The 27,443-nt window shown below is 44.9% G+C and overlaps 2 protein-coding genes across 8 annotated transcripts in view; one reads left to right on the forward strand and one right to left on the reverse strand.

The window, feature by feature from the left end:
* The window catches only part of SLC7A7 (solute carrier family 7 member 7), a 35,682-nt gene extending 27,002 nt beyond the window's left edge, over positions 1 to 8,680 (forward strand). For all 6 annotated transcript variants that reach the window (XM_020909300.2, XM_020909323.2, XM_020909294.2 and 3 more), the window contains 8 exons: positions 3,073 to 3,198; positions 4,254 to 4,398; positions 5,826 to 5,949; positions 6,190 to 6,293; positions 6,563 to 6,659; positions 7,384 to 7,533; positions 7,744 to 7,927; positions 8,157 to 8,680. In XM_020909300.2, coding sequence (XP_020764959.1) covers positions 3,073 to 3,198; positions 4,254 to 4,398; positions 5,826 to 5,949; positions 6,190 to 6,293; positions 6,563 to 6,659; positions 7,384 to 7,533; positions 7,744 to 7,927; positions 8,157 to 8,263 — 1,037 coding nt within the window. In that variant the 3' untranslated portion in view covers positions 8,264 to 8,680. The remainder of the gene's footprint in view (positions 1 to 3,072; positions 3,199 to 4,253; positions 4,399 to 5,825; positions 5,950 to 6,189; positions 6,294 to 6,562; positions 6,660 to 7,383; positions 7,534 to 7,743; positions 7,928 to 8,156) is intronic.
* Positions 8,406 to 23,523, reverse strand: OXA1L (OXA1L mitochondrial inner membrane protein). Of its 2 annotated transcripts, none has more exons than XM_020909338.2 (10): positions 23,416 to 23,523; positions 22,817 to 22,978; positions 12,737 to 12,950; positions 11,061 to 11,204; positions 10,724 to 10,809; positions 10,333 to 10,497; positions 10,033 to 10,137; positions 9,784 to 9,946; positions 9,613 to 9,693; positions 8,406 to 9,528 (listed from the first exon to the last, which is right to left on the reverse strand). In XM_020909338.2, the coding sequence occupies exons 1-10, from the start codon at positions 23,476 to 23,478 to the stop codon at positions 9,401 to 9,403; spliced, it is 1,311 nt and encodes a 436-aa protein (XP_020764997.2). In that variant the 5' UTR covers positions 23,479 to 23,523; the 3' UTR covers positions 8,406 to 9,400. The 2 variants fall into 2 exon arrangements, with proteins under 2 accessions (XP_020764997.2, XP_070324969.1); XM_070468868.1 differs by lacking the exon at positions 23,416 to 23,523 and adding an exon at positions 21,678 to 21,801 and having other exon boundaries at positions 9,186 to 9,528; positions 22,817 to 23,229.
* Between the last annotated feature and the right edge of the window lie 3,920 nt (positions 23,524 to 27,443).

Raw genomic sequence — 27,443 nt, forward strand, 5'->3', positions numbered from 1 at the left:
TTGAGTTGTTCTGTTCTGGATTAGCCCACGCAGGTACTCTCCTTCCTTTTAGTTCTAGAGTTGATGCTGGGCCTTATTGCTGGAACTAGCCTACTTCTCTAGGTGTCCATGGAGACTAGGTTTCATGACCATTGAGGAGCATCTCTTTAGATAATTATAGGAGTGACTTCTTCGCAGTGGCTTCTTCCTCCAAAGTAGGGGTCAAAGCAGGAATGGAGGTGCACCTGAGTTAAGGGTCCGAGGTGATTTTCAGGCCATCTTCCTATGGACTTGGCCCAGCGTTGGGTGGAGACTGAGTTGTACCTAGAGGTAGGAGGGTAGGGCATCCCTGATCCTTGAAGTTAAATGTCCTTGTCCTTATATTATCCTAACCCCAGGTCCCACCCCACCCACTTCCCTGCCTCTGAAGCAGGAGGTCGGGCTCCACTTCAAGAAGAGTGCACTTGGCTGTGCTCCGGGGCCACCGGTCAGCTGTATCCGCCGCGGGTGGGGACAAAGAGCTCAGTCAGCACTGCTGCCTGCGTGGCCGTTTCCTGCTCTCATGGCCAAGAGGCCCTGCAGGCAGCTGAGCTCTGGGGAAGATGAGAGCTGGTGCTCTTTCCAGAGGATTCCCTCCTTCATTCAAACAGAGCCTCCCATGCTTGATGCAGAGAGCAGATCAGGGGGTGATGGTGGATCCGTGGCTGAGAACAAAGGCTCAGGAGTCGGGGAGGAGGAAACACTGGTTGTCAAAAGAAGGCTACGAATGGATGGATATGGAAGTAGACTAGAGAAGCTATAGGGATTAAAATGTAAGCAATTCCTGAAAATTTTCGTTTTAGAATTTGCTGTAGTAAAGGGTAATGGGTCGGCTTTTCCCTGTCTAGCTCCCTGGACAGAGCTGAGAACAGAATCTGGTGGCATGTGGCTACAGACTGACTCAGAGCTAGAGCCAGTCCCTTAAGCCTCCTGCCCATCCCAGTTTGGTGTTGGCCCCCTGGTGATGCTGAGGGCTAACCATGAATTTTTTTTCTAATTAAAAAAAACATTGTCCGCATTGGGTCTTCGTTGCTGTGTTCGGGCTTCCTCTAGTTGCGGTGTGTGGGGGCTTCTCTCTAGTTATGGTGCTCGGATTTACTGCCCTGAGGCATGTGGGATCTTAGTTCCCCAACAAGGGATCAAACCCACATCCCCTGCATCGGGAGGCAGATTCTTTACCGCTGGACCGCCGGGAAAGTCCCTAACTGTGCATTTTAATTATGGGATCCTGTTCCTTTGTGAATGTGGCAGCTCCAGGTGTCCCCCGGGTATTTCCAATCCAGCCTGGCTCAAGTTATATTTGTGTGTCAGCAGCAGAGCCTGAGGGTGAGGGGTGGAGGTTACAGGATGCAGAGAAGTGGGATGAGGGCTGCTGAGTGGCTGGAGGCAGAAGCCAGTGGGGAGTGAAGGATGAGTGACTGGCTGAGGGGGATCAGCAGATCTGAAAGGTTTGGCCATTCTGTGGGGGTGCTTGTGGCGACTGCACACTCGTGCCTTTAATTATTAACTTAACACTGCATTGGCCTGGAGTTATGGGTGCATTTTTGCCCAGCCCTGTGATAAGGTTTGGTTGTTCATTGTCTTGTTTATTAGGGACAGGAAAGCCCCCTTTCTGGAAGAACAGAAAGAGACTTGGGCAGTGAGGGACGGGGAGACAGAAGGTGAGACGGCTTGGTTGCTTTTTCCTGCCCCTCAGGAGGAAGTAGTCCTGGGCCAGAGTGTGTTGAGACCAGGACACAAAAAACCAGGATGGCTGGGGACCCTAAGGGCCACACCACCGCCAGGATGGAGACAGGGAGTCCATGGGGCTGAGCTGGGGGCCAGAAGCAGGCAAGCCCAGCGCTTTCTCTCTGGGAAGGCAGCCCTCCTCCTGCTGCCCCAGTTGCTAAGCTGGGAAGGAGGGAGCAATGCCCGGATCCGGGATCTGCTGTACTGCAGCGGAAAGCTATGGGGTATGCGCCTACCTGCTTGTTTAAGAGGTTATGGGGGGAGTGGTTGAGGGACATTCTGTTGAATTTCAGAATTGTCTCTTTTGATTTTCTCCATGCCCCACCCCCCCACCCTCCACCACATCCTGGGGCTACTGGTCAACCTCACAGCCTGTGTGGGCTTCTGCTCTAGAATTTCTTCTTCTGAAGTAGCAGATTATAGGTGTTTTTGTGGGAGGGGGATAGTGGATTTCTTTGATATTCTGATGGAAGTTATGGACCCTTTTTCTTAAAGAAATGCATATACTTTGGACATATGAACATAACATTTTACAGAGAATTCCAGGCCTTGTGGAAGCCCTAGGTTAAGAACCCTGGCTCTAAGGGCAATTCATGAACTTTGCCGGAGCTCTTTCAGGTAAAGAGTTTGCCTCTACCTCAGGGTGGAAGGACTTGAGGAATGTCCATGGCTCTGACTTTTGCATTGTCCAGTCAGGAAAAATGCCCCGTTCCCTTTGTATAGGAACCTGTTTCAAGAATCTTTCCAAGCGTGAAAACAAGCAGCTGAACAGGCCAGCAGAGGCAGGAAGTCTGGCCTCCAGCCTAATCCTGGTCACACATCCTGACCTGCTGGCCCAGACACTGGATAAGTTACAGCAGGGCTCATCAAGGTTAACAGTGATCCACAGCATCAGAGTGTTTATTCCTAGGCCCACATAAGGGGCTACGGGGCTCGAGATGGGGAGAGACTGTGACTTTTCAGAGCCAACAGCCAGAACACATCACTAACCCTGTTCCGCCACCAGTTGCTTCCTATTGCTGTGAGCACATTTGTGTGTAAGCAGATCCAGTCACTTTGTATCTCTTATATAAGTGCTGAGTGTGTGTGTGTGTTGTGTGTGTGTGTGTGTGTATTGCTGTGCAGCCAGGTGCTCAGCAAGTGCCTGTGAATGATAATGGTGAGGAAATTTTGGGCAGAGATTTCCACTGCAGAGCAGGTCAGAGCCCAGACACCTCTTTGACCAAAGGGTCTGTTTTGGTGATGGGTACTAGAAAAATTGCTTGGGGGGTCTAAGGCCCTCTGGATGGTAGGGTCAGTCACCAATCAGCATTATTTTTCTTTCAGGTCTCTTAACCTTCATTAACTGTGCCTATGTCAAGTGGGGAACCCTGGTACAAGATGTTTTCACCTATGCTAAAGTATTAGCCCTGATCGCCATCATCATCGCAGGCATCGTTAGACTTGGCCAGGGTAAGAAATAATAGTAACTGCAACTCAGCGTTTGTTAAGCGTTTTCCATGAGCTGTACCCTTCTCAGTAGCCTTTGTGCATGATTTCATTTAATAGGTAGTTATTATTCCCTTTTATTTAGGCCATGCCCCACAGCTTGAGGGATCTCAGTTCCTCCACCAGGGATTGAACCTGTGCCCTCTGCAATGGAAGCTCAGAGCCCTAACACCTGGACTGCCAAGAAATTCTCTAAAGTCCCTAGCTTAAGTGCATGCATGGGTGCTCAGTCGTGTCTAACTCTTTGTGACCCTATGGATTGTAGCCTGCCGGATTCCTCTGTCCATGGGATTCTCCAGGCAAGAATACTAGAGTGGGTTGCCATTTCTTTCTCTAAGGGATCTTCCTGATCCAGGGATCAAACCTGGGTCGCTTGTACTGCAGGCGGATTCTTTACTATCTGAGCTACCAGGGAAGCCCCAGCTTACATAGTGGAGCTGAAATTGGTACCAGGCAGACTGACCCCAAAGCCTGTCCTGTCGTGTCTATGCATGCTGCCTCCCAGGGGAGGTTGATCTTGAGCCAGCTTTTGCAGATTGTCGAACCCAGTGCCATGGCAGTGACTGTTCTGCCCCCGGGAGTGGGCATGGGCAGAGATGAACCCGTGGTACTCACACCTCTCCGTTTCCAGGTGTGAACACCTGTTCTATAACTGCCCTGTTGACTGGGTGCACTGAACCCTGCCTTCCTCCACTCCGTGTCTGTTGTGCGGTTAGGAGGGGAGCAGGCAGAACTGCATCACTCCTGTTCTCTAGCCCTTGTGCTCTGTTGTTCCTTACCCTAGAAATTCACCAGGGCCCTTCCTGTTAAGATCCGGCTGCTGATCCCTGCACTCCGGCCCATTTCTGTAGGTGTGTCTCTTCTGCTCCCCATTCCTTCACTGGTACCCTTCCTGCTAAGGTGTTCTAAACCACAGGCACCCTGTTACTGTCATAGTCTTCCTCTCCCTTACTGAATCACCTTGTAGTTGGGGTACAGGCCACTAATCCTTCTGCCTTTCTGTGTTCTCTGGGTTACAGGAGCCTCGACTCACTTTGAAAATTCCTTTGAGGGTTCATCATTTTCAGTGGGTGACATTGCTCTGGCACTGTACTCGGCTCTGTTCTCCTACTCTGGCTGGGACACCCTCAACTATGTCACTGAAGAGATCCAGAACCCCGAGAGGTAGGTACTTCACTATCAACTTTCCACAGCGATGACAACTGTTATTTACTGAACTCCTACTATGTGCTGATGGCATACTACAACTGGTCAGTTTTGTCAGCATCATTTTGACAGGCCTGAGGCTGGACAAATAACTGGTCCATGATCATAGTAACAGTGCCAAGAGGTTAACTTTCTTGTACTAAAAAAAAATTTTTACAGGGCTTTTCACATTTGTTCAGGCATTTCAGCATTAATCAAAGTAGGTTGTATCATGTGCTTGTGTTTTTTTTTAATTAAAAAAATAGACTTTTCTTGGTAGATTTTCACACACCCTTATTCCTATAACCTTAGGGTCACAGACCAGCAGAAACCTTTTCCCTTCTGATCCCATGTTTTTCAAATTCGTGACTTAGTGGTATTGTTTGTTTCAGTACGTCACTGAATTGTCCTGTAGTCACGGAGTGAAAAGAACACTGGGCAGGAAGTCAGAGGGCCTGGATTTGTCTTTCCACTGATTTGCTGGGTGACCTTGAGGGAATTCCCTGCCATCTCTGCCTGCTCCCTATCTATAATTGAGGGGGTTGAACTGTATGACTTTCAGAGCCTTTCCTGGCTCTAAAATTTAGTGACTCTAGGAACTAAGATTTGTCAGGAAATGAGGTTTCTGAAATTTTTAAGTTAAAATAATAATAAACTCCTTTTGGCTTTGAGAAACAAGGGTATTCTTGATGTACATCTAGTTGCAACCCTGGGAGCAGATAATAGCTGTGAAGGCCTGGGTGGTGCTTCCACCTACTGGACAGAAGCTGAATGACTTGAATATTTGCCCCTCTACACCCTGCCCCCTCCAAGTCTCACTGCAAAGAATATTTATAAAGATCATGGCTTATTTTGGGCCAGAGGGACTATGAGCTGTCTTTAAGTCTTTCTCTTGGCCAAGGGTTAGGGTAGCACTCAAGGTTCTCAAACTGACTAAGGGAGTGGGGCGGACATATTTCTAATTGCTTGTTTAGGTACACATATTGTTCTTACTGAGGGCGTCTTACTCTTTAGAGAGGTTAAATTTCACAATTTCCCTCCATAATTTCTTTTCTATTTAACCTTAAGACAAATTTTCCAGTGTTGATAATCTTGGAGAAGGAAGCCTGATACTAAGAAACCTGTAGAGTAAAACAAAACCAAACCTTCCTTTGCTGTTATCACACTGTGACATGGTTGTTAATCCTTTCCCCTTTTTTTCGTGTAGGCCTTTCTCTGAATGTTGTATTTCTTCCACCTGACGCTCTTTAGTGCTTGAGTTTAAGCTACTCTCCTACTTAAAAGGCAAAAGCACTGGGGGAATGCCTAGGAGGCCCCAGCTCTGGATTGGTGCAGGCAGTCTAAGAATCAAAGGACAATGGGGATGAGACTGGGACTAATGGATCCACTGTTCTGTTTGGCTGCAGGAATCTGCCCCTCTCCATTGGCATTTCCATGCCCATTGTCACCATCATCTACATCTTGACCAATGTGGCCTATTACACTGTGCTTGAAATGAGGGACATCCTGGCAAGCGATGCTGTTGCTGTGGTAAAGGATTTTCACTAGCAGAAGGGTGAGGGTGTGTTTGTGGGCTTTGGGGTATCATGTTGCTCCTCAGAGTCCCAGAAATCCGGTAGTCCTTGGAGTATGCTTAGGGCACTGGGCTTGCAAGGTCCCGTTAGCCATACTATGTAAGAAGGGTTGGGCTGCCAGCAGAGGGACCTGCTTGTCCTTGCCTTCCATCTCTGTTGGGCCTGCTAATGACTGCTCTCCATTCCTTCCCCTTAGACTTTTGCAGACCAGATTTTTGGAATATTCAATTGGACCATTCCGTTTGCGGTTGCATTATCCTGCTTTGGTGGCCTCAATGCCTCCATCGTGGCTGCGTCTAGGTATGAGTGTCTTCTTTTACTGAGTATTGTGAAGAGCTGTGGCAGGGCCAGACTTACAGGACCCACTTGAGCCACCATGCTCCCCAAATGATAAGTCAACCCTTTGGCCCCATTCCCATCAGCAGCCTCCAGTGCTCACACATCTTGGTATTCAACTTCTTTCCAAATTAATCAAACCCTTTTGATGGAGGGAAGGACTTGTGGCATATGAACCCAGCCACACCCATGTCCCCCAGGTTTTTCAGCCTCTCCTATCTTACCCAAAATAGGCTTTTCTTTGTGGGCTCGAGAGAAGGCCATCTCCCTGATACCATCTGCATGATTCATGTGGAGCGGTTCACACCGGTGCCAGCTCTTCTCTTCAATGTAAGTGATCTCAAGACGGCTGAAAGCCAGGTAATGGGGAAACTTGGTAACTAGTAGATAACAACTGTTCTAGTTTCCAAGAAGCTCTAAATATTCTAATAGAAAAACTATTAGTGGACCATTCACCATGGGCAAGGTAAGGCACTGTGCTAACTGCTGCAGTGGTTCTGAAGAGAATCCATCTTCTCTAAGGAATGTTGAGGCATAATGGTCATGGAATACATTGTAATGACTGCTGTGGCAGATAATGATGTAGTGTTTATGGGGAGAAATGGTCATTTCTGTAGGGGTAGAAGTGAAAGAACAAAGACTTTGGAGAATTTGAAATGGATCTTCAAGTTTAGGGTTGCAAATATCGATGGGCTTTAGGTTAGACAAATGGCATCAGCAATCTGGAGGTGTAGTTAGGCAGTAGAAGGTAAAAGCTGGAAGTGTACGTTGGAGCCATTCTGGAGAGGTTCTGGGGCAAAAGCTATTTGAGGAACTGTTTTGAGCTGTGCTGTATAGAGGATTAAGCTGGCAAGGTTTTGAAGAACGGGCTGAAAAAGGCTACTGACTTGATAGGAAATGAATGAAGTTAAGGTGGCAAATGGGGTGGGAACAGAAAAGGACAGTTGGAGAAAGTGAGGACTCAACAAGGGGGTGGATCTGTGGGATAAAGGGGACTGGAAACTGCTTTGCATGACAGAGGCTGACAGGAGCTGACAGGGGCTTGTGCCTACAGGGTCTCATGGCGTTGATCTACTTGTGTGTGGAGGACATCTTTCAGCTCATTAACTACTACAGCTTCAGCTACTGGTTCTTCGTGGGGCTCTCTATTGTGGGTCAGCTTTATCTGCGCTGGAAGGAGCCCAACAGGCCTCGTCCTCTCAAGGTAGCTCCTCTCCATCCCACCTTTGCTGCACCTGCTCCAGGGATTGACACCTACTCAGAAACCTCTGCCCAGAACTGTGGGTGGTACTCATTGAAATAAATGAAGGGGATGACATGAAGGCTCAGTACTCTGCTCTACAGGAGTGGGGGGTTATCGTGGCTGTCGACTCTGACCTGTTTAACTTCCAATTGTTTCCTTCTGTGCCCTTAGCTCAGCCTGTTCTTCCCCATTGTCTTCTGCCTCTGCACCGTCTTCCTGGTGGCTGTCCCACTCTACAGTGATACCATCAATTCTCTCATCGGCATTGGCATTGCTCTCTCAGGCTTGCCCTTTTACTTCTTCATCATCAGAGTGCCAGAACACAAACGACCTCTTTGCCTCCGCAGGATTGTGGGTAAGCCTTGGATCCTCAGGTCAGCTCAGCTATGGTACAGCTTGGGATTGTTCCTTTTTGCTTTCTTCTTCTGCAGCTCTTACTCTCCCAAGCCGCCTTTGCCATAGCCCCTACCTGTTGTTGAGGTTTAACTGCGATTGTGCCCTTGGGCCCAGCCCCATTCAGTGCCGCCTGGACTCAGTCCAGCTGACTTGCTCTTCTCAGTTCTGACTCAGACCTCTCTTTGCAGCCTCTGTCACGTGGTACGTCCAGGTCCTCTGTATGTCAGTTGCTGCAGAGATGGATTTGGAAGATGGAGGAGAGCAGTCCAAGCAACAGGATCCCAAGTCTGAATAACCACAAGAAATTTCAAGATGTGGAAAGCAGGGGCTTTTATCTCCTGCAGGCTGGAGGCAAGGAAGTTGAAAAAGAAAGCTCCCTTATTTGGAGACACCTGTCCAGAAGCCTCTTAGGCAGCTTCAGCAACCTCTGAACTTGCTTTCTGAGAGATGGAGAGTAATTTATTTGTTTTGCTACACATTATTCCAGGTTTCTTTAAAGGGACATAAAACAGACTGTGATGGGAAGCATGCTAGGTGTGAGCTGGGATGTTCCAGTGGTGTGCTCCCATGTGTGAAGATATCCACTCACGGCCACTGTGCCTGCCCACTACTTCTCTTCCACTGGAAAATCCAACAATGCTTTAACTGCCTGTCTCTTTTAGAGACATGAAACGGTCACAGGTGCTAGACAATAAAAGGGTATGCTTCTAAACTCTGAGCGGCTTCATCGTTTTAATAGTGTCTTAGGGATAGTTTCTATGAGCCAGGCAGGAAGACTAAAAACAATCTTATATTAGAAAGAATCTGAGTATTTCTCCCCTCTTAAGCCAGTTGCTGAAGGCTGATGCAACCAGCCTCTACACAAGAGAACACCTATGCTGCTGCAGCAAAATGCTGGGTTATTTGATAAAAGCTGTATCAACTTCTGTTCCTCTTATCACTAAGAACTTGAGCATATCTACTTCTTGAAGGATATTTTATAGGTAATCTTGGGATAAGTGAATGTGGTTCCTCCATATACATTCTCCACATTATCAGGCATACAACTCTGACTACAAAGCAAATATGGGCGTGACAACACATCTAGCCCTTAAGGCCAGGTTAAAACACCGAGATGCCTCCTAAGATCGTGGGCCAGCAAGAGCAATCATCACCCGAGCTATTCTTTCTGAAGCACGCAATCTGTTTCCCGGTTTAATAAGTGTTAGGAAGCAGTGTGTAGCACAGAGGTTTACTAACTGTGGATGGGAATCACCTGGCCCCCAGGGTTCTTTCACACTTAGGTGGAAGAGTGTAGTGGAATCCAATTTTAAAATGAACATCAACATGTCCCACAGTTTCTAGGTCTGGCGTAAAGACCCAGCATGAAACCGCGTTCGAAGGCTGAGTCTCTGCAGAGACAGTTCCCGCCAGTGTGAGCAGGCAGCAGAGGTCAGCCAAGCGTGTCACGCCAGGGCTGCTTTGACTTTGCTTTGCTGCTGCTGCTGCCGGGGGCGTTGGGAGGGTCATTCTTTCCGTGCGGCAGCAGAGGGTTGTGGGCAAACGTCTGTCGTAACGGGCCTGGGGAAGAAGAGAAGACAAATCCTGATAAACGAAGAAAAGGAAGAAACAAATGACAGAATTTAGCCTGGAAGGGTTATTTACCCCTGGCAGCGAGCTCCAAGTGGTTCTGCATGCGTCGTTCCCGCTCCTGTAGCTGATGGGCCATTTCGGCATTCTTCCAGCCTGTGTAAAGAAAGGGGAGGAAGACCATTGGTCCTGCACCCATTTCGAGACCACAGTCCCCCGTCCTTGTCACAGAGGGTGGGCCCTTACCTTGTCTGAAGCTCTTTATGAAGCCTTCCCGTGGAGGTAACTTGTCTGGGTCGTGCACAACACGTTGGGGAATTTTCAGCACAGTGCGAACAGCAGGAATACGGAGACAGGCCACCTGGCCCAGGGAAAACATGTTGGAGGAGAGCCAGTACATGAACACTGCCTGGATGACAAGAGAAGGCACTCAGAAGCTGCGTCTCTGGGCAGCTTGCTGGGAGACTTGAAGCCAGCCCCTAAGCCATCACCTACCGTGGGGAAATGGACAGTTATGGGCAAGACTGCCAGGGGCATTAGTCTGATAAAATTTCTCATCCACTGAAGGTCAGAACTTTGCATGCCAGTTTCAGCACCTAACTGGGAAAAAAAAGAAAAAGCAAGGGGAGAACATGCATTCGACAAGCTAATGTATGTCAGTTTTCATTGATCTTGGCTCAGATCTCTTACCCATCAGTTCTCTCTCTCCAGGGAGTGAAGAATGACCATTCTATACAACTGCTTTCCTTTCACTCCCCACTCTACAGGACAGGCACTTGGCGAACCTGGGCTTACCTCAAGGACAGCCCACATTGTAGCTGTGACCACCAGAGGTAATACGTAGATGGGGTCGGATAGTGTGAGATCCTGGAACCACCAGAGACCACCTGTCTGCAGGCTGGGCACGGGAAGGTTGGCCATTTCTCTCAAGGCAATGAAGAAGGAGATGAAGATCGGGGCCTGTGACACAGGATAAACAGTGTCAGGACTCTTTAGCAGAGGGGACATTTTATTTACTCCATTACTGAAACCCATAATGGGTTTATGTAGCATAATATCACCACCAACCTGCTTTTAGGGTCTAGGGCATGGGAAACACAGAGGAGGTAATCTGATTTTTTATTTTTGTTGCTGTTGTTTCTCTTAATCTGTTTCTGAAGTTAGAGGGGAAATGTTTTTTGCTCACCTGAGTCAGTGGTAGAATGAGAGGTCTAAAGAGTTTAATATCATGCTTTTTCTGGTAGAAAGTCATCTCTGAGGAGGCCCTGTAAACTGGGAAGGGAGTGGAAGTTAATGGTTGGTGGAGGTGACCATCCTCATAACCTGGCCCACAAGTCAGATCTAACTGACCCTGGCCAGGCACTGGAAGCATTAGGCCCAAGAGGCAGGTATATCTTAGAACCTGCCCAACTGTAGTAACTCCCAATTTGAGTTGTTCCCCCCACACCCACTGCCCCTCCCCGCCCCCAGTTCTATGTAGGGAAAACAGGTCCTCTCCCATGCTTAGTCTGCAACTAACTCACATTCTGTGTGGTTTCCTGTCAACTTGGCCTCTCTGATTCGAGCGGAAAACTTCTGAATCTCTGGCAAGTGATTGTGAATCTTGGCTGCCTCTCGTTGGCCCTTCACGATGAGAGGAAACACCAGGCAGCGGGCAAGGACTGTGCCTGGAAACAAACTAGCAGTGGAGTGACATTCTGCATTCTCCATCAAGCCATTCTGTAGTTAGATGGCTAAGAGTTTCTCCATCCTCCCTGAGAGGGTCTCTCACCCAGACTTTCCCACCCTGCGACTCATGCCCACAGGGCCCCAAAACAAAGGGCATGGTGTGACTCAGCTCCTTCGAGGCTTGGTCCTCTGCTTTGACATCAAAAGTCTGGCATTAACTTCTCCAAACAAATGACCAGGAATCTTATTTCCTCAAAAAGGTGACAGAAGCTACTTTTATAGATCAATGGTTTCCAAACTTTTCTATGATTAACGGACTCCTTTTGTCCTCAGTTCTAAGTGTAACCACAATATACCTAACAAATAAAATCAAGCTGCCCTGGGTGAGGAGGCTGTCTGACTGTTATGATTGTTCAATCTCTGGAATGTGCTTTGCTCAGAAGCACTTTCACAGAACTCTAGGACTCCCAGGAATGAAGTCTGAAAAATGCTGTCCTAGAAATGTCTGGAATAGGAGGTAATCAGGTGGCCTACTGCTTTAACTCTTTCCTATTTCTTTTTTTACATTTCACATTTCTTGATTATTTCAACAAGTATTTATTTAGTTGATGGTATCTGTGATAAGCAAGTGGCCTGGGCTGAGAAGAGACGGGGAGATGCACATTTAGGCTTTATCACCATAATGATAAATGGTGTGAAGTGGACAGAGAAGGGAGCTAAGGACAGAATCGGGAATACCAGCACTAGGGGCAGGCAGAGTACCGAGCAATGGAGATGGGAGGATATGGACAGAAAGCTGCAAAAGCCAAGGGGCAGATTCCTCACTCTACCGTGGCTAACGCAGAAAGGGCAAGTATGAAAAGTGGACTAAGAAATGATATCACTGGCAGTTAGAATGAGGTGGTGTAAGTCAGCCTGCTGAGGGTCACAGAACAGAGAGAAAAGCTTGCTGGGGGCAGAATACTCTTTTAAATGATAGCTATGACGAGAAGGAGAAAGGGTAGTAGTTAAAAGTGAATTAATGATGAGGGGAAGGAATTTACCAAGAAACACACAGTATGCTTGCACACGTCTATATGTTCAGGGTAGGCAATAAAGATGGAGAAGCTGAAGACATGGGACAGAGGAGGAGGATCACTGGAGCAACGTATGGGGAGAAACATAATTTAAAGCAGTTTTAACCTTATAAGAGGAGTGATGTGAGTGTCTTCCCATCTGACCTGAACTTCCGCTCTCTTGAATCAGGCTTCATCACTGTTGCAGAGGTCCCTATACTTAAACCCTACCCCCACATTAAAAAACTTACACTTCTTATATCCTAGATGATCCAGTGGTTTTAAAATGCCCCTCAAGAAATACAGTGGAGTACATCCAAGTGTTATGAATCTCTATCACTCATTTGCATCAATTGGCTTTTCTCAGTTATAAACTTCTGCAACTATTTCCTCTATTCACACATAGAACTGCTATCTTTAAAGTTCTAACCCCAAACCCCACTTCCTCTACCCTTGTACAGATATGTTCCCCTTACATGTAGCAATGGCTCCCCACCATGGTAGGCCTAGGTTAACATGCATAAATTCAAGCAAGTTCTGGATCAGTCCCACTGGGGTGTAGGACCCCAGCCCAAGTTCAGCAAAGCTCTGCTCTGCAGCAGCTTGGATGATATCTGCGGCCTCTCCAGAAGCCACTTCAGGTACTGCTGTGGGTGGGGGAGTTGCAGGAATGACTGGAGGGGCCGGAACCTGTGGGGGGAAGAAAGTCATGTATTATGTTCAGTCCCTAGAGGAGGAAATGGCAAACCACACTAGTATTCTTGTCTGAAAAATCCCATGGACAGAGGAGCCTGGCAAGCTACTGTCCAAAGGGTCACACAGAGTTGGATATGGCTAAGCGACTAAGCACATTATATTCAGCAGAGGGCAGACACATAGAAAACGAGGTCCCTCTTACAATAACCAACACTGGGGTACTGTCTGGACTCCCTAGTTCTTGTTCTCCTGTGGTAGCCTATACTCTCCAAAGAATCCAAAGCTTAAAAAGGACATTTGATGTCAGGAAGTCAATTAAAAAATTTATTATTTTTCTGGGTTTTATGATGCTTATGGTATTTGTCAGGTTTTCAAAAAATATTACTTTGAAAAGGTTACTTATTTTAAATACATATTCCTGTTCATGATTTTTAAAAAAGGATATTTTATGTTGTCCTCTAAGCAGGAAGATAAGTTACTCAGAATAAGACTTAATCACTCTCCTTCATGTGAGGAAGTTATTTCTTATATTAGTATTTTCCAAACTTCAGTTGCATGAGTATCACTGGCACGACTTTGTGTACACTGAAACTATTATAATTTTTCTTTAAACAACTCAGTTTTTAAGATGATATCTACTTGGTGCTGAGAAATATTAATGTCAATGAAATCAGGGACGTGCAAGTTGTAATTGTGTAAACTGAAAAAATGTACAACCTCAAAACTGAGAATTGTATTTTATTTGGGACATTACTGAGGACTTAAGCCCAAGACACAGCCTCTCAGCTCTGAGGAAGGAGCCAGGATATGCAAGAGTTTCTGCAAAACAAACAACCCCAAAAAACGAGGTAGTCAAACACCAAAAGATTACTGCTAATTAAAGAAAACCCAGGTGTCTCAAGTAATGAATTTAGTGCTTTTCTATGTATGGAAAGCTACAAGAATCTGGGCTTATTGAAATCACTCCTTTGATATATACCTTAACTTTCTAGGGCCAGTATTCTGCTTTTCCATCCTGAATCCCCTCAGGATGCACTACAGGGGTGGCTGCAGTGGCTGATGGCCCCAATATACTTTGTTTGCTGACATGGAAGGTGACATTCTTTGTCAGGTCACAGTTTTTTTTCTCTTTTCAGGTCATAAATTTGACTAAAAGTTGGGAGGCATTATGACTAGTTTTGTCCCATGGCACTAGGAAGGCTGATGTGTAGATCTGGCAAAGATTCTGCTGATAGGCCACTCAAAGTGCTAGTTTTGGATCAGGCCCTGTTGATAATCTAAAATTCTCTAGATTGCCTGTGGAAGACCGCTATGTGGAAGAAAAATGCTGCCTGCCATATAAGTAAACAAAGGATGCAGAGTCATCAGCCACCCTCAACTGTATACCCTGAGGGGATTCAGAATGGAGAAAAACAGAATATTGGTGCTATATAGTTAAGGTGCTTATCAAAGGAATGATTTCAACAAGCCCAGACTCTTATATCAGTCTATACACAGAAAAGTGCTAAATTTACCAACTTGCGATATCTAGTTTTTCTTTAATACTAATATATATATATATATATATATATATATATATATTTAATCTTTCAATGTTCTGACTACCTGTTCCCCGCCACCTCCTCAAACTTCCATATATCCTGGCTCCTCCTTTACCTCTTTGGAACAGTCCCTCAGAGGTTATCTGAGAGGCAGTCTTCCAGGCTTAAGTCCTTAGCAAGTTCACTGAATAAAACATAATCTTCAACTTTTAGGTTGAACATTTTTTACAGTTAACAATTTTGGTGACTACAAAAGGATCCAGAATATACCCCTCTCCTTCACCTGAACTCTACGAGGACCTAGGGCCTCACACTAGCAGAGGCCTCTCGGGATTGTCTGCCTCCTTGGAAAGTCCAGACAATTAGGAGGATTCTTGGATCTCCTGACTATTGGCTGATGATTCTGAGTTTTATTTGGCAGATGACATCACCCTTATGGCAGAAAGTGAAGATGAACTAAAAAGCCTCTTGATGAAAGTGAAAGAGGAGACTGAAAAAGTTGGCTTAAAGCTCAACATTCAGAAAACTAAGATCATGGCGTCTGATCCCATCACTTCATGGGAAATAGATGGGGAGACAGTGGAAACAGTGTCAGACTTTATTTTTTTGTGTTCTAAAATCACTGCAGATGGTGACTACAGCCATGAAATTAAAAGACGCTTTTACTCCTTGGAAGGAAAGTTATGACCAACCTAGATAGCACATTAAAAAGCAGAGACATTCCTTTGCCAACAAAGGTCTGTCTGGTCAAGGCTATGGTTTTTCCAGTGGTCATGTATGGATGTGAGAGTTGGACTGTGAGGAAAGCTAGCGCCGAAAAATGGATGCTTTTGAACTGTGGTGTTGGAGAAGACTCTTGAGAGTCCCTTGGACTGCATGGAAATCCAACCAGTCCATCCTAAAGGAGATCAGTCCTGGGTGTTCATTGGAAGGACTGGTGCTGAATCTGAAACTCCAATACTTTGGCCACCTCATGCGAAGATCTGACTCACTGGAAAAGACCCTGATGCTGGGAGGGATTGGGGGCAGGAGGAGAAGGGGACGACAGAGGATGAGATGGCTGGATGCCATCACTGACTCGATGGGTATGAGTTTGAGTAAACTCTGGGAGTTGGTGATGGACAGGGAGGCCTGGTGTGCTGTGATTCATGGGGTTGCAAAAACTCGGACACGACTGAGTGACTGAACTGAACTGAACTGACTGAACTGGTACCTGGCTACCCAGTTGAAAGATACTAGGGGAGCCCAGATGAAAGATAGGCAGTTGCTAAGTAGAGACACTGAGCAGTCTAAACTGGGTATTAGATGAGAGGCTAGCCTAACATCTTTGCCTCCAACTAACACTGTAGCCAAATCTATGTATGTTCAAAACTTATACTTACAAGTGCTCACTTAATTGGGAATTAAAGGAAATCTTGCCCTGCAAATGGCCAATATGGGGCTCTTTTATTGCATTTGCAGTTAAGTTTGACCAACTTGGATAACCACAATGGTGTGATCACTCATGTAGAGCCAGACATCCTGCAGTGTGAAGTCAAGTGGGCCTTAGGAAGCGTTACTACAAACAAAGCTAGTGGAAGTGATGGAATTCCATTTGAGTTATTTCAAATCCTAAAAGATGATGCTATGAAAGTGCTGCACTCAACATGGCAGCAAATCTGGAAAAACTCAGCAGTGGCCACAGGACTGGAAAAGGTCAGTTTTTATTCCAATCTCAAAGAAGGGCAATGCCAAAGAATGTTCAAACTGTACAACTGCACATATTTCACATGCTAGCAAGGCAATGTTCAACATCCTCCAAGCGAGGCTTCAACAGTACATGAACTGAGAACTTTCAGTTGTACAAGCTGGATTTAGAACAGGCAGAGGAACCAGAGGTCAAATTGCCAACAACCAGAGGTCAAATTGCCAACATACGCTGAATCACAGAAAAAGCAAGGGAATTCCAGAGAAACATCTACTTCTGCTTCATTGACTACGTTAAAGCCTTTGACTATGTGGGTCACAATAAACTGCAGAAAATTCTTAAAGAGATAGGAATACCAGAACATCTTACCTGCCTCCTGAGAAACCTGTATGCAAGTCAAGAAGCAATAGTTAGAATGGGACATGGAACAACAGACTGGTTAAAACTGGTAAAGGAGTACGTCAAGGCTGGATATTGTCACCCTGCTTATTTAACTTCTATGCAGAGTACATCATGTGGAATGCGGAACTGGATGAAGCTCAAGCTGGAATCAAGACTGCAGGGAGAAATCTCAATAACCTCAGACATGGAGACGACTCCACCCTAATGGCAGAAAGTGAAGAGGAACTAAAGAGCCTCTTGATGCAGGTCAAAAAGGAGAGTGAAAAAACTGGCTCAAAACAACATCATAAAAACTAAGATCATGGCATCCGGTTCCACTACTTCATAGCAAATAGATGGGGAAACAATGGAAACAGTGACAGACTTTATTTTCTTGGGCTCCAAAATCACTGTGGACAGTGGTGGCAGCCATTAAATTAAAAGATGCTTGCTCCTTGGAAGAAAAACTATGACAAATCTAGACAATGTATTAAAAAGCAGAGACATCACTTTGCCCACAAAGGTCCATATAGTCAAAGCTATGGTTTTTGCAGTAGTCATGTACAGATGTGAGAGTTGGATCATAAAGAAGGCTGAGTGCCAAAGAATTGATGCTTTTGAACTGTGGTGCTAGAGAAGACGCTGAAAGTCCCTTGGACAGCAAGGAGATCAAAGCAGTCAATCCTAAAGGACATCAACACTGAATATTCATTGGAAGCACTGATGCTGAAGTTGCAATACTTTGGCCACCTGATGTGAAGAGTCAACTCACTGGAAAAGACCCTGATGCTGGGAAAGACTGAGGGCAAGAGGAAAAGGGGGTGACAAACGATCAGATGGTTGGATGGCATCATCGACTCAATGGATATGAGTTTGAGCAAACTCCAGGAGATGGTGAAGGACAGGGAAGCCTGGCATAGTGCAGTTCATGGGGTCACAAAGAGGTGGACACCACTGCGCAACTGAACAAAAGACTCCTGTATCTTTCCTTACACAGAAAAGTGCTAAACTCATTAACTTGAGACACTTGGTTTTTCTTTAACAGTAATCCTTTGATGTTTCAACTACTTTTTTGTTTGTTTTGCAAAACTCCTTTATACCTTGGCTCCTCCCTCACCTCTTTGGAACAACCCCTCAGAGCTGAGAGCCTGCATCCTAGTTAAATCCTCTGTAATGCCCCAAATTCTCCAAGCCAGGCTTCAACAATATGTGAATGATGAACTTCCAGATGTTCAAGCTGGATTTAGAAAAGGCAGAGGAACCAGAGATAAAATTGCCAATTTCCACTGGGTCATCGAAAAAGCAAGAGAGTTCCAGAAAAACATCTACTTCTGCTTTATTGACTACACCAAGTCTTTGACTGTGTGGATCACAATAAACTGTGGAAAATTCTGAAAGAGATGGGAATACCAGACAACCTTATCTGCCTAGTGAGAGATCTGTATGCAGGTCAAGAAATAAGTTAGAACTGGACATGGAACAACAGACTGGTTCCAAATTGGGAAAGGAGTATGTCAAGGCTGTATATTGTCACCCTGCTTATTTAACTTACATGCAGAGTATATCATGCAAAATGCTGGGCTGGATGAAGCACAAGCTGGAATCAAGATTGCCAGGAGAAATATCAATACCCTCAGATATGCATATGACACCACCCTGATGGTAGAAAGCAAAGAAGAACTAAGGAACCTCTTGATGAAAATGAAAGAGGAGAGTGAAAAAGTTGGCTTAAAGCTCAACATTCACAAAACTAAGATCATGGCATCCAGTCCCATCACTTCAGGCAAATATATGGGGAAACAATGGAAACAGTGAGAGACTTTATTTTTTGAGGCTGTGAAATCACTGCAGATAGTGACTAGAGCCATGAAATTAAAAGACGCTTGCTCCTTGGAAGAAAAGCTCCAACCTAGACAGCATATTAAAAAGCAGAGACATTACTTTGCCAACACAGGTCCGTCTAGTCAAAGCTATGGTTTTTCCAGTAGTCACGTACGGATGTGAAAGTTGGACTAAAAAGAAAGCTGAGCACCAAAGAATTGATGCTTTTGAACTGTGGTGTTGGAGAAGACTCTTCAGAGTCCCTTGGACTGCAAGGAGATCCAATCAGTCCATGCTAAAGGAAATCAGTCCTGAATATTCACTGGAAGGACTGATGCTGAAACGCCAATACTTTGGCCACCTATTTGAAGAACTGACTCATTGGAAAAGACCCTGATGCTGGGAAAGATTGAAGGCAGGAGGAGAAGGGGCCAACTGTGGATGAGATGGTTGGATAGCATCACTGACTCGATGGATATGAGATTGAGTAAGCTCCGGGAGATGGTGATGGACAGGGAAGCCTGGTGTGCTGCAGTCCATTGGGGTTGCAAAGAGTCAGACACACTGAGCGACTGAACTCAACTGAATGCCCCAAATAAGACACAACTCTCAACCTTTATGTTGTGCTTTCTTCCCCCCAGTTGACGACTCATGTCATTTACCTTTATTTTTTTTCGCTGCACCATGTGCCTTGTGGATTTCATAACTTATGAAAATATCACCAAGTTAGTATTTTTTCTTGCTGAAAACTCTGCCAAAGAATATGAACTTACTGACTTTTACTAAACCTAGGTAGAATAAAGGATATGTCTAACTGATTAAGCCAGCATGCTTAAGCTAGCTTTAACACCAGATATTAATTTACTATTTCCTAGATCACATGAACCCGAAATTCATTCTGGCCAGTTTCCTTTATATTTAGAAATAGTTAATTTGTTAAGCACTTACTTTAAAGTAAATTAAATAGAGGCCTTTTATAAATTTAATTTTGAAAGTATATCCAGAGGTAGTGACATCTTATATGTGTAATGTATATATAGACATACAAACAGACAAAACTAGAGACCTCATAGTTTCATTAAAATAGTTATGTGGAGAAGGAAATGGCAACCCACTCCAGTATTCTTGCCTGAGAAATTCAATGGACAGAGAAACCTGGGGGGACTACAGTCCATGGGGTCACAGAGAGTTGGACACAACTTAGCAACCAAAAAAAAAAAAAAAAAAACTTAAGTTATGAATCAAGTATTAATAAACTTACTAGTTTAGGGGCTATATTTACATTTCTGATTTGTAGAGATTTTCAAGACAAAAATAGTTGCTTTTAATTTCCCAAAGAGCTGGTCAATTGCCTAAGTGATACTAAAAGACTGATTTGCCCAACTAAATTTTCTTTGTTGTTTTTTTAATCACTGACTTCCAACTAAGCTGAAAATCAAGAGTTCTACATTATAGAACTTTAGGGTTCAATTTACCATGTCTTCTAAAGTTTTTATAAGGCATTCAACAAAGGCCCTCTTTCTGAGTGCACCAGTTAGACCAGAGCAAATCTCTATTGCTATTTTTGTGAGCCCTGGAACATCAGCTCCCAGTTTTTACTTTATGTTGTGTGTGCTCTAGTAACTGTACTGGTTTCCTTTAGTATGCTTAATTAATACAGTCTGAGGGGCAGATTTATATGCCCTGTCCTGTAACAACAACAGGCAGGGGAGTGAGACATGTCTATCTTACAATAAGGCAAAAGAGATATAATCATCTTACATAAGCCCATTTAAATATACCAGATAAATTTTTATCTCATTTCTATCAACTTCTATAACTTTAACTTTAGTCTCCCTCAAGACCACATTAAGTCTTGGTCTCAGAAGGAGTCCAGAAACTTCCTTTTTAATTGAATCATTTGATCTATTTTTGTATAAAAGGCTCTAGGTTCCCAGTGAGAGGTTGAGCCAAGGGCCTCAGGCTCTTCTGTCAATTTTTTTAACTTCATCAATTGGCCTAACTGTTGTCCCAAGCAATTGTTAGTCAGATATCACTGTGTAAGTTTCTTCTAGCCTTTAGGGGGCAGAAAATCTAATATTGGGGACCAATAATGTTGGTCCATCCAACCTAAGGTAATGTGTTGAAACCTTTTGTTTTAATCCTATTAGCATCTGTTTTATGTATTTTATTTCCTAATATAACCACTTAAAGATTTCTTTATCCATCTGGGACATGAGTTCCTTTAACATTTCCACTTCAGTGGGAAGAAGTTTCTAGACTTTCTCTTTATTTCTTAAACCTCTGTAATCAGCCTAATCAACATTAATTATCTTCATGTTTTTATTAGCATCTGTAAGACCCACTCACTGAAGGGAAACAGAAACCACAAATAAGGTTTCCCAAACCTTTTAAAAAAACAAAAAAACTAAAAGAATTCTTAGGTTAACTACTGTGTGTGAGTGTGTGTGTAGTCACCTTCTGTTTTTTTTTCCCATAGGTACCAATAAAACAGCTGTATATAATGAGAGCTCTGTAAAAATGTATCTATTAAGACATTTTCCCAATTTAAAAGATCAATGGTTATTTAATTATAATGGTATTTTAATTATAACTCAAATCAGTAAGACAAAAGAGGTACCCCTACAAGAAAATGCAAAGGATTTAGCCTTCAGAAGATCTATAAAGTTTACTCCTCAAAACAGTATAAGAAAGTAAAGGTCATTGTTGTATAGGCTGATGCAACCAAGATTAAGATGACTGAAGTCCCTGAGAATTGTCATGGTCAGACAAAAGACTGCCCAGAATCTCAGTCTATTTGACTGGCTGCCAAATGTACACCATACATGTACTTTCTGGATAGCAGAAACCAACTTCTCAAAACACACACACATCAAGGCGCCTAAGATCAGGTAGGACACTTACATCTCAAAGACACAGAAAATCCAAGTTCCCTCTAGAAGGGGTTTTGCTTCTTTGTAAGGTCAGAATTCTGAAAAGATGTTTTATCAACCTGGCTTTCTCTTATTGCATACAAAATAAAAAACCCCATACTGGCCATTTTCAGGACAAGATTTCCTTTAATTTCCAATTAAGTACATACTTGTAAGTGTAAGTATAGAAATCGGCTGGCTTCTTGAAAAAATGTTAGACCAGCTTTTCATCTAATCACCCAGCCCAGATGGCTCAGAGTCTCTCAACTGAACAAATCCTAGTATATTTCAAATGGGGAGCCAGGTACCTACTAGACATTGCCAAATACAAGGATTATCAACCAATAATTGGGAGATCCGAGAACCAGGAGAGACTCACCCACATTTGTCTGGACTTCTGAGGAGGCAGATAGGCACAAGAGGTTCCTGCTTGTACCAAGGCTCCAGTTCAGGGGAAGGGGAAAACTACTCTGGGCCCCTTGGCTGGTAGCCCAAACTGCCCACTGGAAAAAAAAAACAAGACCTAAAAGTTGAGAATTGTGTTTTATTTGGGGGCATTACTGAGGGGCTTCCCTGGTGGTTCAGATGGTAAAGAATCACCGTGCAATGCAGGAGACCAGGGTTTTATCCTTGGGTGGGGAAGATCCCCTGGAGAAAGGAATGGCTACCCAATCCAGTATTCTTGCCTGGAGAATTCCATGCACAGAGGAGTCTGGCGGGCTATAGTCCATGGAGTTGCAAAAAGTTGGACATAACTGAGCGACTAACACTTATTACTATTATTCAGGTCTTTTTTTTTTTTCTCTCTCCCTCCCTATTATTCAGGTCTTAAGCCTAGGACACAGCCTCTCAGCTCTGAGGGACTGTTCAGAAGAGGCAAGGGAGGAGCCAGGATATACAGGAGTTTTTCTAAACAACGCCCCCCACCCCCAGCCCAATCAGGTAATTACAACACCAAAAAAATTACTGCTAATAAAACCCAGAAGTCTCAAGTTTAGTGTTTTCTCAATTTAGTGTTTTCCTATGTATGGAAAAATGCGAGTTTGGGCTTATTGAAATCATTCCTTTGGTATGTACCCTACCTGGCTACAGCTAGTATTCTGTTTCTCCATCCTCAATTCCCTCAGGGTGCACCTGTTGGGGGTGGCCACTGGGACTGCTGGCCTCAAGACCTTTTGTTTACTGATTTGGCAGGTGACATTCTTTATCCACACTTGACATGCAAATTATAATTTTTCCAATATACAAACAGAATTGTATCTTATTTCACCATCAGTGGCTTGCCACCATTCTGGCAAACACCACCTTGTTTACATAAACTTTTCCTCTTGTGCTCTCAATAATTTTACCACTGATGTGAAAATCTATCCCAAGCAGAGATAACTATCATTAGGGGAGTTGGGTGGTGTGTGGACAAGAACATAGCTCCACATTCCCCTCCTCCCAGTCAAAGCAAAATAAAAATAAAATCTGCAAGAAGCACCATTCCTAACACTTCAGGGACGAAACGTCTCTTACCTGGGCTTCTGCAAAAGAGACGACAGAGGTACTGAGGCCGCGGGGGCCTGGGGCCATGAGCAGGACATAGCGCGGGTGCCCGCGACACCGGTCGGCTGGGAACCCGAGTCCAGCTGTCAGCGGTTTCCGGGGCCACTGGCAAGGCCCTGCGACGCTGTGGAACTGAGTGGGTAAAAGGGAGATGGAGTCCTTTTATCAGATAAAATCAATTATTATGCTCACCCCTCCCCTCAAGAGAGAGGCAGCCAATTTCCACAGGTGAGGACTTTTCTACTCCCCGCGCTCAGACCGCGAGCCTGAAAGCATGCCAGCTGTGAGTCCTGCATTTCAGCAACCGCAAACCCAGCCCGGGGCCCAGAAGTTGGGGCTGAGGTTTTTCTAGAAGAGGTGACGCTTGTCCCAGGAACAACAATACGAGGCTGCTGACCCCGCGGAGTCTGGGACGTAGCCCTCCCGCGTCCTCCTATGACCCGAGGCCACGAGAGGGCGGTCCGGGTGAGCAGGTCAGCGTCTGCTCATGCCCGTCTGCACAAGCCACTCCTGGCTCGGCTCACAGGGACAGTGAGGCATCCTGGCGCTCGACCCCGGGGTATCCTTACCTGACGCTGGAGCCGTAGTAAGCGCAGAAGCTCCCGGCGTCCGCACATTAACGCCAGCGCCATCTTGCCGGGAAGAGGACGTACGTTCGCGTCTGCGCACTGAGAACCGCAGCCTCGCGGGAGGAAGCCCTTTTGGAAATGGGCGTGAAGTCAGAGCTTTACCACGCTCGGGAGGTAATGGAGACTGGCGCTTGGCGGCCATATTTGAAGTGGGTAAGAAGCCGCAAAGGGAATCAGCCGCGCTGATACTGTTTTCAGGAGATGGAAGCTCAGAGCCTTATAACCGGCTTTTGTTAGTGGCTGTAAATACTGAGTAGTTTTTCCTCTATCCTTTAAACCCGCTATTCTCTAAAAAATACTCTCTAGGGGGTCTTGGCTATTCTCGATGTGGGTTTTCTGTACCCAGTGATGTTTGACTTTTGTTGGCTAGGTAATGTTGTAATATACAGGGAAGGCTGGCGTGCTGCAGGCAGTCCGTGGGGTCGCAGAGTCGGACGCAACCGAACTACAACAAATATTGTAATTACAGTGCGTGCTAAGTTACTTTAATCGTGTCCGACTCTTTGCGACCCCATGGACTGTAGCCCACCTGGTTACTCTCTCCATGGGATTCTTCAGGCGAGAATATTGGTGTGGGTTATTTCCTCCTCCAGGGGATCTTCCCAATTCAGGAATCGAACCGGTGTCTCTTATGTCTCCTGCATTGGCGGGCAAGTTCTTTACCACTGGCGCCGGCTAGGAAGCCCCTGTAATAACGGATTCAGTGAAATTTGATAATGGTCTGGAATTAGACAGAAATTGAAGGAAGGCATCTTCTAGGACATACTTTCCTTCCAGAGAAAGCTTCAAGAGGAGGCTCTATCTTGCGCTTTCCTTGGGGATTGATTGAGGAGCCTCTTGTGACATTGAAGGGACAAATCTTTTTAAAAAATATTTGTTTAGTTGCAGCATGTGAACTCTTAGTCAGGACATGTGGGATCTAGCTCCCTGACCAGGGATGAACCTTGGCCTTCTGTCTTGGGAGCAAGGAGTCTTAGCCATTGGACCGCCAGCAAAGTCCCCTAGGGGACAAATCTTTAAAGATCAGAAGTGAACATGCTGAAGATGGTTGTATGGAAAGATAGAAAATCCCCTGGAAAATCCCCTGAATACTTGATGATGTTATTGAGCTGTTGCCGCAGCAGAGTTAGACCCACCTGTCTCTAGATTCTGTTGGGTAAAATAACTGATGGTCTTTATTATTGAAACCTTTATGACATTAATGACATATGTTGGATGTCATTGTAAACAAGCTTTTAAAAGTTGCTTTGAAAAATTAATACAGAGGTAATGACAAATATACAGCTATAGAACACTTGGCAAAAAATAAAAAAACCAGAAAACCACAAAACAAACCACCTGTGGTAGACTGTTACTTTGGTCAGTCAGTTCAGTCACTCAGTCATGTCTGACTCTTTGCGACCCCATGGACTGCAGCACCCCAGACCTCCCTGTCCATCATCAACTCTGGGAGCTTACTCAAACTCATGTCCATCGAGTCAGTGATGCTATCCAACCATCTCATTCTCTGTCTTCCCCTTCTCCTCCTGCCTTCAATCTTTTCCAGCATCAGGGTCTTTTCCAATGAGTCAGTTCTTCGCATCAGGTGGCTAAGGTATTGGAGTTTCAGCTTCAGCGTCAGTCCTTCCAGTGAATATTCAGGACTGATTTCCTTTAGGATGGACTGGTTGGATCTCCTTGCAGTCCAAGGGACTCTGAAGAGTCTTCTCCAACACCACAGTTCAAAAGCATCAATTCTTTTGTGCTCAGCTTTCTTTATAGTTCAACTCTCACATCCATACATGACTGCTGGAAAAACCATAGACTTGATGAGATGGACCTTTGTTGGCAAAGTAATGTCTCAGCTTCTTAATATGCTGTCTAGGTTGGTAATAACTTTCCTTCCAGGGAGCAAGCATCTTTTAATTTCATGGCTACAGTCACTATTTGCAGTGATTTTGGAGCCCAAAAAAGTAAAATCTGCCACTGTTTCCACTGTTTCCCCATCTATTTGCCTGAAGTAATGGGACCAGATGCCATGATCTTAGTTTTCTGAATGTTGAGCTTTAAGCCAACTTTTTCACTCTCCTTTTTCACTTCATCAAGAGGTTCTTTAGTTCTTCACTTTCTGTTATCAGGTTGTGTCATCTGCCTATCTGAGGTTATTGATATTTCTCCAGCTTGGGCTTCATCCAGCCCAGCGTTTCTCATGATGTACTCTGTGTGTAAGTTAAATAAGCAGGGTGACAATATACAGCCTTGACGTACTCCTTTTCTTATTTGGAACCAGTCTGTTGTTCCATGTCCAGTTAAATGTTGCTTCTTGACTTGCATACAGATTTCTCAAGAGGCAGGTCAGGTGGTCTGGTATTCCCATCTCTTTTTTTCCATAGTTTATTGTGATCCACACAGTCAAAGGCTTTGGCATAGTCAGTAAAGCCGAAATAGATGTTTTTCTGTAACTCTTGCTTTTTCAGTGATCCAGCAGATGTTGGCAATTTGATCTCTGGTTCCTCTGCCTTTTCTAAAATTAGCTTGAACATTTGGAAGTTCATCATTCACATATTGTTGAAGCCTGACTGGAGAATTTTGAGCATTACTTTACTAGCGTGTGAGATGAGTGCAACTGTGCGGTAATTTGAACATTCTTTGGCATTGCCTTTCTTTGTGACTGGAATGAAAATTGACCTTTTCCAGTCCTGTGGCCATTGCTGAGTTGTCCAAATTTGCTGGCATATTGAGCACAGCACTTTCATAGCATTATCTTTTAGGATTTGAAATAGCTCAACTGGAATTCCATCACCCCCACTAGCTTTGTTTTTAGTGATGCATTTTGGTAGCCCCAAATGAATCTTGCCTCTCAATTTTGCACCATTGATAGTTACCTTCTTTTGAATCTGAGCTGGCCTACCACTTGCTTTGGTCCTTAGAATTCATCCTAGGCCTATGCCGTTTGCGTGTGTGTTAGTTGCTCAGTCGTGTCTGACTCCTTGTGCCGTGTGTGTGTGTGTGTGTGTGTGTGTGTGTGTGTGTGTGTGTTGCTCTGTCGTGTCTTACTCTTTGTGACTCCATGGACTGTAGCTGGCCAGGCTCCTCTGTCCATGGAATTCTCCAGGCAAGAATACTGGAGTGGGTTGCTATTCCCTTCTCCAGGGACCGTCTCCACCCAGGGATCGAACTTGGGTCTCCCGTATTGCAGTCACATTCTTTACCGACTGTATGCCTTAAGAAAACGTAATAGCTTCTACTTTTGCATTCACGGGGAGGTGGCATTGGACTTCCATGCTGTGTAAAGTGTAAAGCCCAACCTAACCACATGGAGGAACGCTGGCTGAGGGCTTGGCTAACAGCACCCACTGAGCTCCCAGCCAACAGTCACAACCAACTCTCCAGCCATGTGAAGAAGGTCATTTTGAAAGTGGCTTCTTCAGCCTCTACTGTAGCTGTTGATACTTTGGATAACTCTAAGTGGGGCAGAGATAGGCTGCCCAGCTCTTCCCAAGTTGCAGAATACAAGCAAATACAATGATTGTCATTTTAGCCACTAAGTTTTAGAGTACTTTGTTGTGTGGCAGTAGATAAATGAATTAAAATATTATGTGAATAGGTTTTTGTACTTGAGAAAACATTTCATTACCACTAAAGCTAACTGAGGTCTGCTTATATTAGTTTGCACTTATTTCTGACTTTTTTTCTGTGTGCTTTTATTGCCTTTTCATGAAAATTAGCCCTGTTTCCCCCCTCTAGATTATACGGTTCTAGAGGCAGGGAGCAAGCCTCCTATCTTTTGCACTTTTCCCCCTCTCATCAAGCTTTGTTTTAGGACTTCTCTGGTGGTCCGGTGGCTAAGAATCTGCCTTCCAATGCAGGGGACTCAGGTTCAATCCCTGATCGGGGAACTGAGTTCCCATGTGCAAAGCCTAAACACTACAACTAGAGTCCGCATCTTCTAGAACCCATTCTCTGAAACTAGAGAAGCCCTTGTGACC

This window comes from Odocoileus virginianus, chromosome 6 (assembly GCF_023699985.2).
Source record: "Odocoileus virginianus isolate 20LAN1187 ecotype Illinois chromosome 6, Ovbor_1.2, whole genome shotgun sequence".
NCBI classification, from domain to species: Eukaryota; Metazoa; Chordata; class Mammalia; order Artiodactyla; family Cervidae; genus Odocoileus; species Odocoileus virginianus.

Excerpts from the sequence above, each read along its gene's own strand:
- OXA1L (XM_020909338.2), bottom strand. The coding sequence starts at position 23,478 with ATGGCGCTGGCGTTAATGTGCGGACGCCGGGAGCTTCTGCGCTTACTA. Across the intron at positions 22,979-23,415 it reads TACTACGGCTCCAGCGTCAG|TTCCACAGCGTCGCAGGGCC; the intron begins GTAAGGATACCC and ends TTACCCACTCAG. Across the intron at positions 9,947-10,032 it reads TAACTGTCCATTTCCCCACG|GCAGTGTTCATGTACTGGCT; the intron begins GTAGGTGATGGC and ends CTTGTCATCCAG.